The sequence below is a fragment of the Argentina silus genome (genome assembly GCF_951799395.1).
Source record: "Argentina silus genome assembly, chromosome: 2".
Classification (NCBI taxonomy): domain Eukaryota; kingdom Metazoa; phylum Chordata; class Actinopteri; order Argentiniformes; family Argentinidae; genus Argentina; species Argentina silus.
Window position 1 is genome coordinate 21,679,001 of NC_139656.1, and position 17,086 is coordinate 21,696,086.

The 17,086-nt window shown below is 44.1% G+C and overlaps 1 protein-coding gene across 3 annotated transcripts in view; it reads right to left on the reverse strand.

Moving 5' to 3' along the window:
• Positions 1-1,880: 1,880 nt before the first annotated feature.
• thoc2 (THO complex 2) overlaps positions 1,881-17,086 on the reverse strand; it is a gene marked incomplete at its 5' end in the record, with an annotated part of 29,333 nt that continues 14,127 nt past the window's right edge. Inside the window, 24 exons of one of the 3 annotated variants that reach the window (XM_083697397.1) lie at positions 1,881-2,741; positions 2,912-2,959; positions 3,288-3,364; positions 3,724-3,869; positions 3,975-4,041; positions 4,273-4,404; positions 6,818-6,853; positions 8,461-8,519; positions 8,638-9,023; positions 9,453-9,555; positions 9,765-9,940; positions 10,648-10,832; positions 11,022-11,153; positions 11,285-11,413; positions 11,525-11,682; positions 12,133-12,274; positions 12,481-12,756; positions 13,272-13,436; positions 13,860-14,039; positions 14,170-14,287; positions 14,917-15,013; positions 15,169-15,249; positions 15,361-15,454; positions 16,309-16,393. In XM_083697397.1, coding sequence (XP_083553523.1) covers positions 2,932-2,959; positions 3,288-3,364; positions 3,724-3,869; positions 3,975-4,041; positions 4,273-4,404; positions 6,818-6,853; positions 8,461-8,519; positions 8,638-9,023; positions 9,453-9,555; positions 9,765-9,940; positions 10,648-10,832; positions 11,022-11,153; positions 11,285-11,413; positions 11,525-11,682; positions 12,133-12,274; positions 12,481-12,756; positions 13,272-13,436; positions 13,860-14,039; positions 14,170-14,287; positions 14,917-15,013; positions 15,169-15,249; positions 15,361-15,454; positions 16,309-16,393 — 3,052 coding nt within the window. In that variant the 3' untranslated portion in view covers positions 1,881-2,741; positions 2,912-2,931. Of the gene's footprint in view, positions 2,742-2,911; positions 2,960-3,287; positions 3,365-3,723; positions 3,870-3,974; positions 4,042-4,272; positions 4,405-6,817; positions 6,854-7,353; positions 8,520-8,637; positions 9,024-9,452; positions 9,556-9,764; positions 9,941-10,647; positions 10,833-11,021; positions 11,154-11,284; positions 11,414-11,524; positions 11,683-12,132; positions 12,275-12,480; positions 12,757-13,271; positions 13,437-13,859; positions 14,040-14,169; positions 14,288-14,916; positions 15,014-15,168; positions 15,250-15,360; positions 15,455-16,308; positions 16,394-17,086 lie in introns of those variants that run through there. The other 2 variants (XR_014555061.1, XR_014555062.1) reach the window with 2 other exon arrangements.

The following is a 17,086-nucleotide window of genomic DNA, read 5'->3' on the forward strand; positions in this document are numbered from 1 at the left end:
TCACAATGTATTCAAATGGTTTGAGTAGTCATCTCAGTCAAAATCCACTGCATTTCGTACACACTCAAATTGAACAAGGTTCTTGAATTTCATTGCAACACTATCCAATGATAATATCTAAATAGAGCAAGACCTCTATTATCTTAAAATGTTTGGTAATAATAGCACACTCTATATCTGGTTGTAATTTACATTTATTTCTCTGTACCTGTGTATTTTCTGTTGAGAGTTTATTATGTAGTGAATGGTGAGAACTGACAGTGGAGAAAGGAAACTAGTGGAAGAATACAGCTAAAGTATTTGTGTTTTTATGTTTCTGCAAAACTGTGATCCACTACACTTTGAAGACATACCAAGACAAAGGAAGATTATGATAAATGAAGAATGAAGAGAATTCTTTACAAATCATGGGGAATCATAAATATTAAGAAACATGTATATTTGTTTAGTTGATTTGTTAATGAAGGCTTCTCTTATTCTTTTTTCAAAGAAAATGCATGTGAAATTGGTGATCGCTTTACCAAACTGCATCCTAATGCAGACCCTAGGAAGTTAGCAAACAATCTCAACTTTATAACTCATTTGATCCTTTTTGTCTTTTGTTTTTTTGTTTTATTTGTGACTGCATCTCAGCAACGAGAAAATTGCCAAGCTGCATAGTGATAACAAGAACTGCATGTGTGGACATACTGAACCTTGTTAGTGAGGTCCTGTACAGTACAAAAACTTTTATTACATTTTGTAAATAAAAACGGATTTAAAAAACAGCTTTTGGAATATTCTTAGATAATGTTATCTGATTATTTGCCACACAGGGCTAACACACTTCATCAGCATATGAAGAGGCCTGACAATATGGAAATTGGTGGCATTGATCTGGCAGGGTAACCTGAGCTTTATCTATAAATACACACTATGAATAATCCATATATATTGCACTAAAGTAGAATTGTACTGCACTCAAATCTGAGATGTGAGCTACTGTATTATGACAATGTATCCCATATTACAGGGAAGTGTCATGTGTCTGGCCAGGTAATACTACCAGGATTGCTAGGGACTGGATAGGACTTGGTTTGGCACTTTTCTGTTATAAATGATATAAAGCCCAAAAAATCATGTATGATTTATGACCAAGCTAAAACACTAAAGTAGAGAGGAACTTGAGACCTCTCTTGACTATTAAGTATCAACAACACTATGAGAATGTGGAGCCTTGTCCATGCACCAGTCTCTAGACATGGCATTTGTAATATTTATCGGAGGTGTTTATTTTTTAACTTAACATATTATACAGAGAGCTTGGCTGTGGTTGATTCACCAAGACAATATTGCGATATTTATCTCCCTTACTAAGATACTTGATAGCAATATTGTGTTGAGTCAGCATTGCCATAGGACCCTATTCATTCAGAAAATATATCTAAACTCTGTACAAACACCAAATCCACACTAGTACTCTGCTTTAGATTTGTGAAAAGCCACTTTATTGTGCGATCCTCGATTTTTCAATTTCAATATGATTTCAAGAGGATTAATATAGCACCAGAAACATATTTAGTAGACATGCAGTTCAAAGAGGCATACTAGTGTGATAAGAGTTGGAATTGCATTTTTTTATGGTGTTTTACCTAGAGAATTAATGGGGCCCTTAATCATATGGCTAGAACGGAGTTCTTTAACTTTATTTTTTTTTTTTTTCACCTCTTGGTTCATTTAAATAGGACTACACTGGATGTGAAAATCCCTTAAGAGCAGCTGATCTACTGAGCGCTCCGGTACAGTAAATCATGTAGACCACAATAACTGTGTAGTGGGATGAAACATACGCCTGAAACTCGGTGACACCACAGTGGAAAGAAGAGGACACAAAACACGAATGACTCACTAAGAAAACTATCATTTATTAGTTTAGAAAAAGCATACACTTGTCGAGTACAGCAGATAAAAACTCCAAAAAGTCGTTTCTGAAACATTTGCATTTGGAGTACAAAGCTTTTGAAATTTGTACAATTCTTTATTTGCTTCAAGGAGGAACTGTCATTTTACAAATGATTTAAAGACCTGATAACACACAATCGCATAATGGACATTTCAAGGGACATCGAAAAATAAAAATAACATATGACATGACTTACATGTTACCGTCTTTATTATTGTACACATAATATACAAACTGGTCATTTGTATCTTTTCACTCATCTATACCTAAATACTTGCTTGGATTAAAAGGAGGAGAAATAAATAGACATGAAACTCTAAATGAGGTAAATGCAAATATGGAAAGTGTCTATTAATGCCAATAAAACAAGCAAGAGGGGGAGAGCTTGACAACCTAAAACAGGTGAATTTGTCATCAAGCATGTGATTATCGAATGTATGACCTGATGCATTCAAGAGAGCATTTAATTACCAGTTTTCTGAATAGAATAACAATTCGTGATTTGAATAGCACATTGTGCCAATATTCAAAAGTAAAAAAAAAACAAAAAACAAAAACACTTTCAGTTGGTTACTGAAATACATTGAAAATGATTTTGTTTTTTTTAGATCAGCAAGTTCAAACACTACAACTAACATCACTGGCGGGCAGTACAACAAAAACAACACAGGCAGAAAAGAGAGGAACATTTCAGATACAGCCTCCTCTGAGACTCATCAAGGCAGAGAAAACAGAGCACTAGGTAACAACGTGGTACAGGTGGGTGGGTGTTTAGGCTAAAAGCAGTTCTTCTCCAGATCTTTTGTAGGCCACAGGTGGGGAGGGGCAGGGTGGGGCAGGGCAGGGTGGGGCAGGGCATGAGGAGAAGAATGAAGAATTCATAAAACACTCACCAAATCTCTCTTACTGTACATTAGACACATTAAAAAATTGGGCTACAGTACGTCAATGTATTACATTACTACTTACCTTCACTGCATTAGTACACATTATCTGTGCTTGTCAGAGGATTTATGAGTATCACAATTAAGGGAACATTTCAGTCAAAGTATTTTCACTTGTGCATGTGAAATAAACATCCACTACACATGACAGTTACTAAGATTTCCTGTCATCAGGTGTGAGATATTCCAAAGACCAATTAAAATGTTACTATAAAGCCAGGTAACAAAACAAGTTCATGTGAGATAACAGTTACATTAAAAACATTGTGTTGATGCAACCTCTTCCTCAAATGGAAATATGTACAGTAGCCAGGGTAATATAATTATAATTACTACAGTCCAAATGTAATGAAGTCAAGAGCTTGAGGTCTGTAGTGTTTTCCTAGAACATTTAAGGATATTGTTTTTTGTCTTCCTTTCCACCGCTGCTGTCCCTCTTCTCTTTCTTGTCAGACTTGTCTTTGTCGTGCCTCGACTCCTGGAACAACATGGGAAACAAGGGAAATGTCAGTCAACATGTAACTGCCCTGAGCAGCACAGAGTAAAACACGGTCATGGCCAATGTGTTGGCTGCATCTGTATGAAATAGTTCCTATTTGCACATATGTAATGTTGGTACTGGTTCAATGTAAATCTACAATAGCATGCCAGTTTCTTTACATATTCAGAGTGCCAAATAGCTCTTTAACAACACAACTCAGGGATGGGCCAGGACCATTACAGCTACTCTAGTTTAGCTGAGCAACAACGCACTGTGGGCAGAGACAAGGCCCTCTCCCTTGGGAACAAAGCTTACTGTGTCCTGCCTGGATCCATGCTGGGGGCAGCACTGCCTACCTTCTTGCCTCCGGAGGAGGTTCTCTCTGGTTTAGCAGACTCGCCCTTCTCCTTGCTAGAGGACTTGGGCCTCTTACTCTTCTCTTTGTCAGTGGAGGGTGGGGAGTCAGAGGAGGGACTGGCGCTCTTGCTGTGTTTGGAGGAATCTGGGATCGAGGAGGAAGCACAAATAAGAATGACATACATTGCTGAATGCTTGTAGTGTCAGGTAACATGGAGCAAGCACTATTAATAGTGAGAGCTAAACTTACTGGTTCCGTTTTCATCTTTTCTGCGTTTGGATTCTAGGCTCATCTCACGGTCGCTGGCCACATGGTCCTATTAGCAAAATTAAAAATATTTAGTGACGGTGAATCACAATTCTCTTACCTCAGTCTTGTCAATCTTTGCAAAAATAATGGCAATATCAAGCAGCATTTCTCTGGAGTATTAGGCTGCTTTGCTCCATAAATAAAGATGAGGATGTGAATGAGTTCAGAACCGCCCCGTCAGGGGCTTTAACAACCTCCCCACAGTTCACACGGGTCTCTGTGAGCTCTGAACACTCACTCGTTTCCTGTCCTTCTTGTCCTTGTCTTCCTTCTTCTCTTTGGAACGGCCCCGGGCATTGTCTGAGTCTTTCTTGTCCGTCTCCCTCTCTCTGCTCTTGGACCGCGTGACCGAATTGTAGTTCATATGGTGCTATAGAAGACACAGAGACACACAGACACAGACACACACACACACACACACACTAAGTTTCATAACAATAAGGCCTGTTATTGGAATGCACATTTACCCATTCGGCCCCATACAAATCTTGGAAACATTACTCCGTGCTTGATGTGTACAAACGCCAAATGATATGAATGAACTCGTTAGCTGTTCTGAAAGTTCCTCGAGCAAAATCCAGCCAGGCGGATTCATTATTAAAAGGGTGATTTTTCCCGAAATCCATTTTCATGTGTATTTCTAGTCAATCCCCAATGCATAACATCTCAAACTATAATAATTTGCAATGTGCAGCTGCATCATAGCTATCAAAAACGTCTGTGTTTACCTCCTAGAAAAGTTTCATACCGCGTCGAAATCCATCACACAAGACTTTTTGCACTTTGGCGCAGCGCATCTACGCCAGTGATTCCCAGAGAGCAGCACATGCTAGCTCCTGAGCTGTTCAACAGAAGGACCTCATGTGGGAGGCAGAGGGGAATCTTGGGAGTTGTAGGAATTGCCTCAAATGGGTGATTTGGAACATCAGGACTGATCAGGGCATTCACATTGTTTTGAAATGCGATTTCACGTGAATGTGTCTACTATGGACGAATGAAAACCACTGGATTACAGGGTGAAATTCCGCTTTAAACAACATACACAAAACATGGAATGACTACATAGAGAGGCCTAAAATGAAACAGGAAGAGAAGGATAGCCAAGGACAGAAATGTGGAAGCATAGGAAGCACACCATTTGACCCTGATTAAAGAACTCCTCCAATTAAAATCAATCATTTTAAGATTAAATTACATCTTAAGTATAATTATGACACTATACAAGCATTTTGTGATGAAATAAGCAATTTTGGTCAAATAAAATTGATATTTAAACAATTTAAATGTGGCTTAGGTGTTCATAAGTTCTCTGCCTGGGAGATGTTGATCTGGTTATTTACAAATAAATAATGACAACATTTTCACTTGACTCAAGATTCTTGTTGCCTGACCACAAACGTTACTGGTCCCGGACAAGAGGACAACCTTTACTGGCAACCCAACGTTATGCCCACTGTCTTGCATATTCATTAGCATTGAGTCAAGTTGCCACTCCCACCTGAAATGTTCAGCTTGCCAGCTATATACCACAGTCAAAAACAACAGTTATCAATCCTCTGGAGGGGTTATTAAGCGACCAGATGACACCAAGTCCCGAGTGTTCCAGAAGCAACCAAACCACAATGCATCTGACCACTGATGTCAAGAATCATGCAAGTCCAAGGGTAGGTAATGAATATGACTCAGAGGAAGACCTGAGTTTTATGGAGATAATGTAACTGATTGGGACATATTCAACTGGAAGCATATACAGAACAAAAACAAGCTACAAGTTTGCTGCCCCAGAGTTGAAGACTAACCCCAAAACACTGTTCAGACCCAAGACCCATCTCCCCTGAGCACTGTGTCAGCAACTGCGTCTGTAGCTCTTAGTCCAGAGGCAGAGATATCATCCACTTAATTTCACTTTGAACCATGCCATTGACAGAAGTTTGGATCATGGGGACTGGGGTTTTTGAGATGAAAACATTGCATACTCAAATATTGGCTACTGACAGCAGTGGAATACTACCAGTGCTGTCAAACTCAATACAACTGTAACAAGCAAACCTAGTACATGATGTATGAATTATTCACCTACATCTAGAGTATCCCTGTTCATTCTGCCAGAGACAGACGGTGTATCTAGACAGAGGAATACCGGAGGCTCCAAAATTCAAAGTTGAATAGAGACTTCCAAGTGTTTTGCTTTTAACAAATATCAAAAATCAATATGAGATGGAGGCTTGTAAAAGTCTGTGTGAAAGAGAGTTCTTGAAATGTGAGGATTGACACCCCTCTTCGTATTCTGTTTTCAGAGCACTTCACATGAATAGCTAATGAGTGTGTCAGGGCATCAGGGACGGGCTCGGAAAGTGATCACAGGGAGAGGAAGAAATGCTGCCTGCTTAAAATTCGTCTCTTTTGCCTTTTCTCCCCAGTGGCACTTTTTCACACAACCGCCTGCTGTCCTGGACAATGGCTTTAATCTTTCCCATGACTCCACTGTGCTCAATGAAGACTCAGTGTGTGGATCCGACAAAGTCATCTACAGCAGCCAAACCTATATTTAGAATTCCATATTCCACATGATAAGTTATAGACTTGGCAACAATTCATTGACCTAAGGTGATGTCTCAAATAACCATTTAGTAGTGATATTCTATCCAGCTAAGACATTATTATATACAATAAAATGGCCGAAGATCACATCTTCATAACGTCAGTGGAACTGACACCCTGTTGGCAGAGAGAATGCAGTCAAAGTAAATGTCAGAGTAGGTGTAGGAGGAGTCGGTCCAAACCTTGGATGCAGAGTCCTTGGATTCGTTGCTATTGTCCTGTAGGAATGAATGGAGACGACAGATGAGCTGGGGGGGTTGTCAGACAGCAGGAGAGAGTCGGGAGGAGGAGGAGGGGTCAGGGGCTGGACGGACGGATGTCACACTTCCCCCTTGACCTCTGACCTTCAAGGACTAAGGCTTTGACATGGTTATTACATAGAGAGTTCATTGTCTTAGCAAGGATCATGTGGGATGTCAATATACAGCTTTACATATAAAAACCCTGAGAAGTGAGATGAATGGTTTCTGATATCTACAAAAAATGTCTGGAATCAAATGCAGCATATCCATGAGCTTGTCAGTAGGCCTACAGTACAGCTGGTATTTTACTTTGTATATAGTGCATGTGCTGTAAACTAAGTAACTTAACAACCAAGGGTGTGTTTGTGTGTGTGTGTGTGTGTGTGTGTGTGTGTGAGACAAATCATTGAATTTCCTGTGTGCTCTGATCCTAAAGGCTGCTTTCCTACATTTAGAACTCAGTTGTTGTCACTTACAGTTCAGAATGGATAAGACACAGGGAGCCTATCTCTCTGGTGGTAGAGTAAACATAAAGACCTATCACAAGCTTCCAGCGGTTTAGGCAACGCTCCAGCGGATCCAGAAGGCTGCGCCCACACTTTCTCTCTCTGGCTGTAGCAGTAGGCTTGCTTTTTTTGGCTGGTGCAAAACTGAGGATCTCTCTCTCTCTCTCTCTCTCCGAGGGCCTGGGGTGCTGGTGGCTTTGCTTTTCCACTGCGCGTGTGAGAGGGTGGTAGGGATGCCAAGGGGCGTTGGTGGTTGTGGGTGGGTGGGGTTGTAGGGGACCAACAGGAACATTGCTCATACATCTTGAGTTGAAGCGAAGGTACAGACTGAGGCTGCATGCGGGCCGTTGGAACAGATCAAGCTATAAGGGGGGCAGTCGACCTGGCAGCAGCAGAATGGCCCTCTTACAGCAGATGGAGGCTTCCTCTGAAGACACTGTGTGACTCTGGACTCATCCCACCCCCGCTGGATTCCCAGAGATTCAGAGGAAAAGAAAAACATGTCACGCCACTTCAACCAAGAAATCTTCTCGGCTCGCCGGAAAAGGAGGAAAAAAAAAAAAAAAAAACTCTTTATCTTGGGTGCTATTTTGAACTGGAAAATACTGCTTCAAGAGGGGAAAATCAAAAAATCGTATTTTCAGCTTGCCAGTGAAAAAGGAAAATGCTCCCGACTCTGGAAGCCATTCTTACTTGAGGAAAATATTGCTCTCAAAAAGGCAAAAAAATATGAGAGAATATAGAAACGCATAAAACTCCCCTCTCTTCTCAAGGCACTTTTATCGCTTTGCTTCACATGAAAATAAATAAATATTTCAACAATCAAATGATTGATATATACATTATTCTCTTGGCTAAGTCCTTGAAGGTTTTCCCCACTCAGGAAAATATAAAGGAAAAGTCCATGGAATTCTTTCCACGCCCCCCATGGTAATGGATGGGGATTCCAGACGCCTCCCCTGTGTATGTGTGAACTCTCGTCGTTGATCTTGAAGGTCGATGGAACACGCAACAGTTGGGAACGCTCCGGTGGAAAGGGAAGAAACACGGGCACAGCCTTCCTCAGGCCATACTAACCTTAACAGAGGAGGAGTGGGATGGTGAAGAGTGGGTGTCGACCTTTCGTCTTTTGTGATCTAGAAAAATAGGAAATAAGTTATAATTTCAATTCACATTCAAACTCAAATAGCTCAGGTTACCCTTTGGTAATTGGCAGAGAGGCATTGTGCAGAGAAAGGTGGTGAAGCTGCTTACCCCTCTCAGACTCGGCAGACTCAGATCTGGGAACTGGAGACTTGAGGGACCCGGACACGGCGCTCCTGTCTCCCTTCTCCTTGCTCTTGGGTTCCTTGGCGGTGTCGCGCTCCCTGGACGGCTCCTTGGGCTCTCCGTTGCCTGCCTTGGCCTTATCCTCTTTGCTGCTCTTCTCCTCTGCCTTCAGCTTGTCCCTGTCTGCCTTGGGGGTCTTCTCCTTACCCTCGCGTGTCGTACGCTCCTCCTTGCCAGCCCTCTCGTCCCTCTGCTTCTCCCGACGGCTCTCCCCCTTCGTCTCTGGAGTGCTGCCTGGCGTCTTCTCCTTCTTCTCTTTTTTCTCCTTCCCGCTCTTTTCTTTGTCATCCCTCTCTTTGATGGCTTTGGTGCTGCGGGGAAACAGAATGGTTTTTGTTGGGAGTTGAAAATTTCCTGCAGCTATGCAGATAAGCAAGAGCAAAGACAAAGACTGAGAGAGAGAGAATAATCATTTCTTAATCCCTGGATATTCGATTTATGCGGCTAAACTTCTGATTACTAAAATGCTTTATATCCAACAGCTCAAAGTGCTGTGTTGGATACTAATCTCGGGTACAATTAGTGTAAATATCGAATCAGCCAGTTGTCATGGCTTAGGGTTTGAATGCAAATAATTTGTTTGTATTTGTGTTTTTTTTATTGGTATCAGTGTTGTAACATTTGTTATGAGCTGAAAAGCAATATCCTAGTTTAGAACACTAAATAAACAGACATGCTAGTTCTCAGCACCAGTGCAGCGCTAGGTCTGTCAGCTGCTGTTGGCTGGGCTTCATGCCTACCTGTTGGGAGCACCGTTTCCATTGCTGGTGGTCACTTTGGCCGCTGTGCTGTTGGCTTTGTTCACCGGCTTCGCTGTCCCCTGAGATTTATCCTTGGATCGATCTATCAAGACATGAGGCAACAGCATGAATACAATGGCTGTTTCAATCAAACAACTTTCACAACGCTAATTACATTTGTATCACCTGTCAACTGTGTACGACAGATGAAAACACAAGGGGATTATCATTGCTAAGGAGATACGTGTTGTCCCATCAAATCACCCTAGAAGGACAGAAAGCCTAAAGCACATCGCCCAGACCCTCACTCACCCGCGTCCTCCGTAGCCCCCTCCTCTGTCTTGCTGGCATTACTGGCAGGCTTGCCCGTGCTACCAGGGCCATTCTGCTGGCTGGCAGGGGTGGCACTGCGCACCGGCTGCTCCTTGTGGTGGAACTCATTCTCAGGGACCATGTGCACCTTCCTGCCTTTCAACTGGCCAGAATAGCTGCAAGACGCAAGTACAGTTTACACAAGGCAGAGACAGGACCATCATAGAGCTTCAAAACCCACACACTAAGACACACTCGCCGCTTGCTTGCACACAAACAGACTACCAAAGCAAACAAACAAACACCCACATAGTGCACACACACTCACACACGATCAGTGTCTTGTCTAAGTGAAGGTTTGACAGGTACATCGTGTAAAGCAATGTCGAGGATCATGGTTGTTTGCTAAGCTGTCTCTAGTGCTTTACAAGGCCATGTGACTGATTCACAGACAGGATAGACTCACATACTAAACATCCTCATTGCCACACCGTCTCCTTAATCCCCTCTAGAACTGACTAAAACACAGGTGCCAAGAGAATCACTTACTACTGTTGCGATAATCCACCTGCTACCCATCACTTCCCTTCTGGAAAACCTCGAAACAACCCTCCATAATGGAACTCATTCCTTAATAAATAGGTCTGAATAGAAATGTATACAATATCACCTACACTTCCACAATAGCGTTCTCTTACAGACCATATAACACCCTTGTGTAGTAGTTACAGATGAAGCTGCCTAACCTAACTGCTAAATCCTGGTTAACCACTTGCCACTTTGCCCCTTGGCTCCATAACAAATTACATTTAATACAAAGCAAATTAACTCTGTGCTCCATAGAGAGCTATGCTGCACACAATGCTGGTGAACTCTGTGTTACCCCATGGCCAAGGCATAGAGGTCTGGCCTCTTCTCCTTCTCCTCCAGACAGATCTTGTGGACACGGCACTCCAGAGCCTGGCCCAGGTTTAGCACCTTGGGGTAGCAGGGCAGGATCTTGGTCAGCACGATGAGAATGTTCCGGATGTGGGTGTACTCTCCTGTCTCCAAGCAATGGACAGACGCCTGGAGGGCAGAGAGACAGGGGTGTATTATTACTGCTGGATACACACATTCCACAGAGCTTTGAATAGAACGGTAATAGAACAAAGTTCTCTTTGAGAAGTTTGACTTCAAACAATTCCTTCTAGTGTTATGTAGGTGCAATATTGGATACACTTAAACTATGTGTGGCTAAGAGGGAAGTCTACTTACTTTTGTCAGTTTGTAGTGCCATTTATGCACCACATGTCGGAAGTTTTCATAATCAAGCTGGTCTGCTTTGTTGCCACCATCGAAGCCTGTGGCTCTGAAGATGGTCAGGAATCCTGGGTAATTGCCACACTCCTTGAAATGGGGAACAACAAGAAGGTCAGATTCTACAAACTCTGCACATCACTAGACCTTCTACGGCTTCTATGCATCTGCGAGTGTTGATGGTTGACTATTTGAGAACAGTAACAGGGACAGGCGGGCACCTTCTCGTAGACGGCACGGTCGCTGTGCCAGCGGGTCACCGTCTCCAGCATGCAGCACAGGAAGCGTCCGTAGCGCCTAGACTCGTTCTCTGTGCAGCTGGCCACTGTGTAGATGATGTCAGAGAACACCTGCAGACGCAGGAAGATGCAACTCAAGTGTCACTCTGTGACTTAAATTTACACACACATCCAATCTGTGAAAGAAGGGAAAGAGAAGGAGAGAAAAAATTAGGGTCTTACCCGGTCATAGCAGAGAAGGGTGCAGAAGTTTGGGGTTTTCTGCTGGTGCACCAGCTCCACAAAGCGGGCACAGTATACGGCATCGATGGCAGAGAAGATACAGCGAGGGAACAGACAGAGCTGCAGGAACTTGGTGATGGTCTCGTTCTTGGTGGATTCTGGATAAAGGGGGGAGAGAGTGAGGTAAGGGATTGATAGGATGGCATAATAACTGTGCATTAGTCAATTTCCTCCAATTCGTCGTCTTTTTGAATAAGACTCAGAGGCAATTCTTAATAAATATTTGAGGTTTTAACACACTCCGCTATCATTAGCTTCAGGTGACTGACAAGCGATGTAATGAAATTAGAGGGGTGACAGCTGCCATTAGCCTACAGAGAAGCCTTCCAATAAAAAGACACATTTGTTGTACTTGTTGTACTTGTCGGTCATGCTGGGTAATTGGGTAAAACCAAACAAACAATGTAAGGCTGGTTTGGAGGAGCCTCCTGGGATCTGGGCTGACCCTGGCAGGCCCAATAAGAGGGTATGTTCTCATAGGAAGTGAAGGCTAGGAGAGGGTCTGCAGGGATGAGTGGGGTCCTGTGAGGGGTGGAGGGGGTTCTTACTAGCCAGGAGCCAGTTGTCCTTCTCCAGTTTGAGGCGGTGCAGGACCCTTTGCACGTGCTCCAGCTGCTTCTTCTCCTCCTCCTGCAGTTTGTCCTGCAGGGCCGTGCAGCGCTCCTTTTCCTTCTTCTTCTTGTTCAGGGGCTGAGGTACCAAGGACAATCAGCCTGTTTAACTGCTGTCATTTACACAGCAACAACGCTCATAACAACTTAGAGCACAAGTGCAATACAATTACAGTGCAATTACCATAACCCTCACAGTAAAGTGATGATTGGCGCTCACTACAGTGGAGGGCTTTTAATGAGCTCCTGATGAGGGAGAGGTTAGCAGTGTTTGACGTCACTTACTGTTTCTGGGTTATCCTCGATGGCCTTGACCTGGGCCTTGAGCTTGTTGACCTCACGATCATAGGCGTTGTGGGGCACGGCCAGGTCGTACATGGTCAGAGACCAGAAGGTGGCGTAGAACTGGGGGCGGAGGTCATCCCACACCCTAGGCGGATGCAGGGACACCACGGCCTCGTGCACCGACGCCATCACCAGGTCGCACGCTGCAATGTACTTGTGGACCTTCTGCTGCTGCCGGTTTCCCTTCTCCGCCTTCTTCAGCTCATCATACTTAGACTATAGAGAGTAGACACTCAGTTCAAACCTCCACATGACAGGGTTAGCTGATTCCATTGCAGCCTGATTCCATTTAGCTATAGAGTTCCCAGTACTAAGGTGACCCTTCTGAGGAGCCTGCTCAGACAGATGCTGGGAGACCAGTTTCAGTCAGTCTTAGCCATGGCGCAAACATACATCATACCAAGAAAGTGTGTGTCTCTGTGATGAATGTGTGTCAAAAGTGATTGGTTGGAAGGCGTAACGAGGCAGTGTGAAGCAGGGGGAGCACACAGGACATTTCACGCTGAGGCTGGGGACAGTAAATCTGATTACACAGCACATGGGAGGACGGGAGACCGACATCTCTCATAAACCTCAATCTTTTTTTTCTTTTTATATCCAGCGTAGTAGTGAATAATTCATGGTAACAAAAATACGTAGCAGTGTGTAATTTGTTTGTAGATCTGTTCTGCGGCTGTATCTGTTGACCCTGTGTATGTGTGTGTGTGTGTGTGTGTGTGGGGTCTACTCACCAGGATCTGATGGGCGTACATGGGGCGGGACAGGAAGAAGGCAGCATCATGGGGAGTATGGAACTGGTTACAGAGGATATCGATGGAGGGCACACGCTTTATGTAGTCCTCTGTGCTCAGGTTGGAGGCCAGGAAACCACCAAACTGCACCAGTGTGTCATGACACTGCGGCAAGGGAAGGAGGGAGAGTCAGACAAAACATTCTCCCCTACTGGAGAGCCATGTTTGTGTGTTATTAATCCCACTGCTCCTCATTTGTTTAAAGATAGAACCTGGCTTTATTAAAACCATCCATCCAATGTGCCCTCATACTGCAAACAGAGGCATAATTTGAGAACATTGCAGAGCAGCTCCTACAGCTTGCAGGCGACACAGGGGGAATTTAAATGGACATAATAATCGTCAGTTGTATAATAATCAAGAAATTGTGTATGAGAATGAGGAAGTAATGAATGATAAAGCTTAATGGAACTGCAGCAAATTGTCCATTCTTGGGAGAGTGATCTGAACAACCACAGTGATGACCTGACAGAATAATTAACTTTAAATAGGGAAGATGAGTGTAGGAGAAGACTGAGGGGCTCGTACCTGGTCATAGAGCTTGCCCACCAGTTTGAGGTGTTTCTCCCCCCCCTCGTGGAAGACCACCCCGTTGCGTTGCTGGGCCATCAGCAGACACAGGGGCAGGGCCAGCTCATGGTCCAACAGTGCATCCTTCAGGCGCTGGGACGACTTCTTAGTGTTCCTGATCTGGCCAAAGTAGCCACCCTGTTTAAAAAAAAAAAAAAAAAAAAAACACCATTACTGCCATGGTTCTGTGTTTTAGCATTCAACCGTTTCCGGTTATGATGGGCTATAGTCTACTCTCTGGTCATTTGACAGTGTACAGGCAGGTTACCTCAGCTTTGAGCTGCTCCCCTCCAGTCATAGCCTCCAGCTGCTCTGACGTCATCTCGTCAGTGATCTCAATGCCAGCCATCTTCTGCACCACCTCTTTCATGATCAGCAGGTCAAAACTAGAGTGGGGGGGAAAACACACACAAGAAACACATTGTTTGCATATTGGAACAAGCAAGCAAACAAACAGGCAAGCAAAAAACAATAATGGGACTACCCGAGGACAGCTCACTAACTAGCAAAATTCAGCAGCTCCACATGATATGATGAGTGATAACACACTCATTGTTCATTGCGCTATGGCCGTGTGCCACCTCTATTTACTTCCCCTGCATCCCTGGCCCTGAGAGAGCAGCTGATGTGAGTGAGTGGCCATGCCAATGCCCTGTGTGATTCACTACCTGCTGACTCCTGCCATTACAGAGAGACCAGTGCTGTGATAATTAGCCCCTTCCCTCTATGGGAGCCCAAACACCCACAAAGTCAGCAGCCTCCTTATCAACACCACATTACTCAGCAGCTTAGCTCAGAGACCTGCGGGGGGGGCGTCAGCAACAATACAGGCTAGGCCCTCTCCTCTTAGCCCTGGCCAAGGCTCACAAAGGAAAGACGCTGTAGTCGGTCAGATTCATGACAAGAGGACAGAGGGGACCCAATTACTGACAAGGCCTGCAAATGTCTCATTTTGGTTTACTGACATTTGACCCTGCAGGCCAATGAGATGCTTGTCTGGTCAGGAGGTTATTACCTCTTTCCTGCTTTCAGCTGATTGGTCACATACTGAAGAAGGCCGGCCAACTCGATTGGGTATTTCCTGAACACAGCTCCGCACAGACTTGCCAAGCCTAGAGGGTACAAAGGAAAAGACCAGTCAGTCAGTCACGGGTGTCAACCACAGTAAAATTACATGTAACAACATGGAATGACAGTCAACTAACACCAGAGGCTTTGATAATGATGCCTGTTGGAGAGAGCAGGCAGGAGAGGAGGGGGATCTTACTCTGAAGCCAGGAGGAGATGGTGGTGTCGTCATGTTTCATCTTCTCCTTCTCTGGGTTGGCCAGCGCTTCAATGATGCAATCTATGGGCAAAGTGTTAAGGGGAACAACACTGCACTTCTGAATACACTTTCTCTGTGCTGGCTATAGCATTCTAAATTACATGCACTACAGAGTGCATCAGTGAAGGATACAGGCCATGATGTCATAGTTGAGTGAGGTGAGGTATTTGAGGGAGTCCACCACTGGACCGATCAGGTTGTCGTACCACTGGATCTGAGACAGGATCTGACACACACACACACACACAATATCTGACTGGAGTCCATAAACATGAACATGACACTGGAGAGGTGAATATAGAAGTATAATTCAGCTGCATGTCTTCAGGAAAGAATAACTTTGAGGTTCTTGTTATTAACTGTTGTATAACACATTGGTCTGCACTCCCATTTTGAGAGGATGTCACAGGGCTCTTCTGTTCCAATACCCGACAGAGTGGCCCTTATGTAAATTCTGGTGTTAAAATAAATGTTGGAGTGGCCCACTCCTCTGACCTCTGATATTATCACTGGAGACAGGGGGGGCTGGCTCTGAGTAGGTTGGTGGAGGAAGTCTCAGGGGGATGCCTCCCCACTCAGTACAGAGGCCCTCCAGCCAGGCTGCAGGCTGAGAGAGGCTTTCAGAGGGGGCTGAGGCACGGATCACTCCTGAGTCAGTCTCCTCTCCTCCTCCTCTCTACTGTCAGCCTGGCCCAGGCCCTCTCTCATTCTATTAATGTCTAGTCCTGCTGCCACTACAACCCCCCCCCCTCTCTTTGGACGACTATTCTGTCAAAGAGGAGAACGATTTAGAGTGCGAGTAGGGGTTGGGGGTGGGGGCTTATGCCGCGAAGAGTGTATCTTTACAACCCCAGATTGGTCTCTATAATGAAAAAATGTGGCCCCATGGAGATATAAGGAGACAGCCTTATCCACTGTCAAGGTGACAGATCCAGTTAAGGAGTAACATTAACTATTCAACAGCAGTCAAGAGAAAGCGTTCAAAATAAGACTCATATTAGTGTCACTTTTATAGCACTCCTTTCGGCTCTACAATAGCTGACTGTAACACAGTTCAGATAAAATCATGAAAATACATACATAATCAAAGAGGATGGTGGGGTTGCTATGGCTCAGCTTGCCGATCTGTCTCCCAGACGGTTTCACATTCTCTTTGGTCAGTCGCCTGAAAAAAGAAAGAAGAGAGAAAAACAGAAGAGATAGAGAGAAGAGACAAATTCAACAAATGTCTGGAAGCAGCTTGAATCGTATACGTTTGAAAACACTGCCAATTCTGTGACTCCCTGATTCTAATGAAGAGAGCTTAATTAGTAAAAGAATTGGCAGCTAATCGTGATGAACATGCTCCCAGTCTCAATGGTGGCTTGCTTTATGCTGGTATTAATCTGTATTGCGTGTTGCCCAAGTCTTTCTTTTTTTTTTCCATCACACAAACAATTACACAAATTGTATTTTACATCAATTGGACAAATAAGAGCAGAATTTTCTTTCAACAACAGCAAAGCACATCATGTCCTTTGTGGCCAGGAGGTAAAACCTTCAGCTCCCAGACATAGTGTGGTGAAAAGTGATGATGTCAGTGTCTGGAGAAAGGCCCTTTTAGAATGCAGAGTGGAGTAGGAACTGCTGTGAGTCTGCCTGCTTGCCTGTCTTAGGTTGGATTGGGTTACTACAGGGGTAATGGGTTTGTTCAACCTTCAAAAGCATGGCAGATCTCCATAGGAGGTCGTGGTTCAGTAGCAGGTACAGCTCCACCACAAGGGACTAATCTCCAACTGCAGTGCACAGTCTGCACCTACATACTGTAATAACAGCGTATACAATGGTTTGATCAGAACACGCACTGTGATTGGCCGAT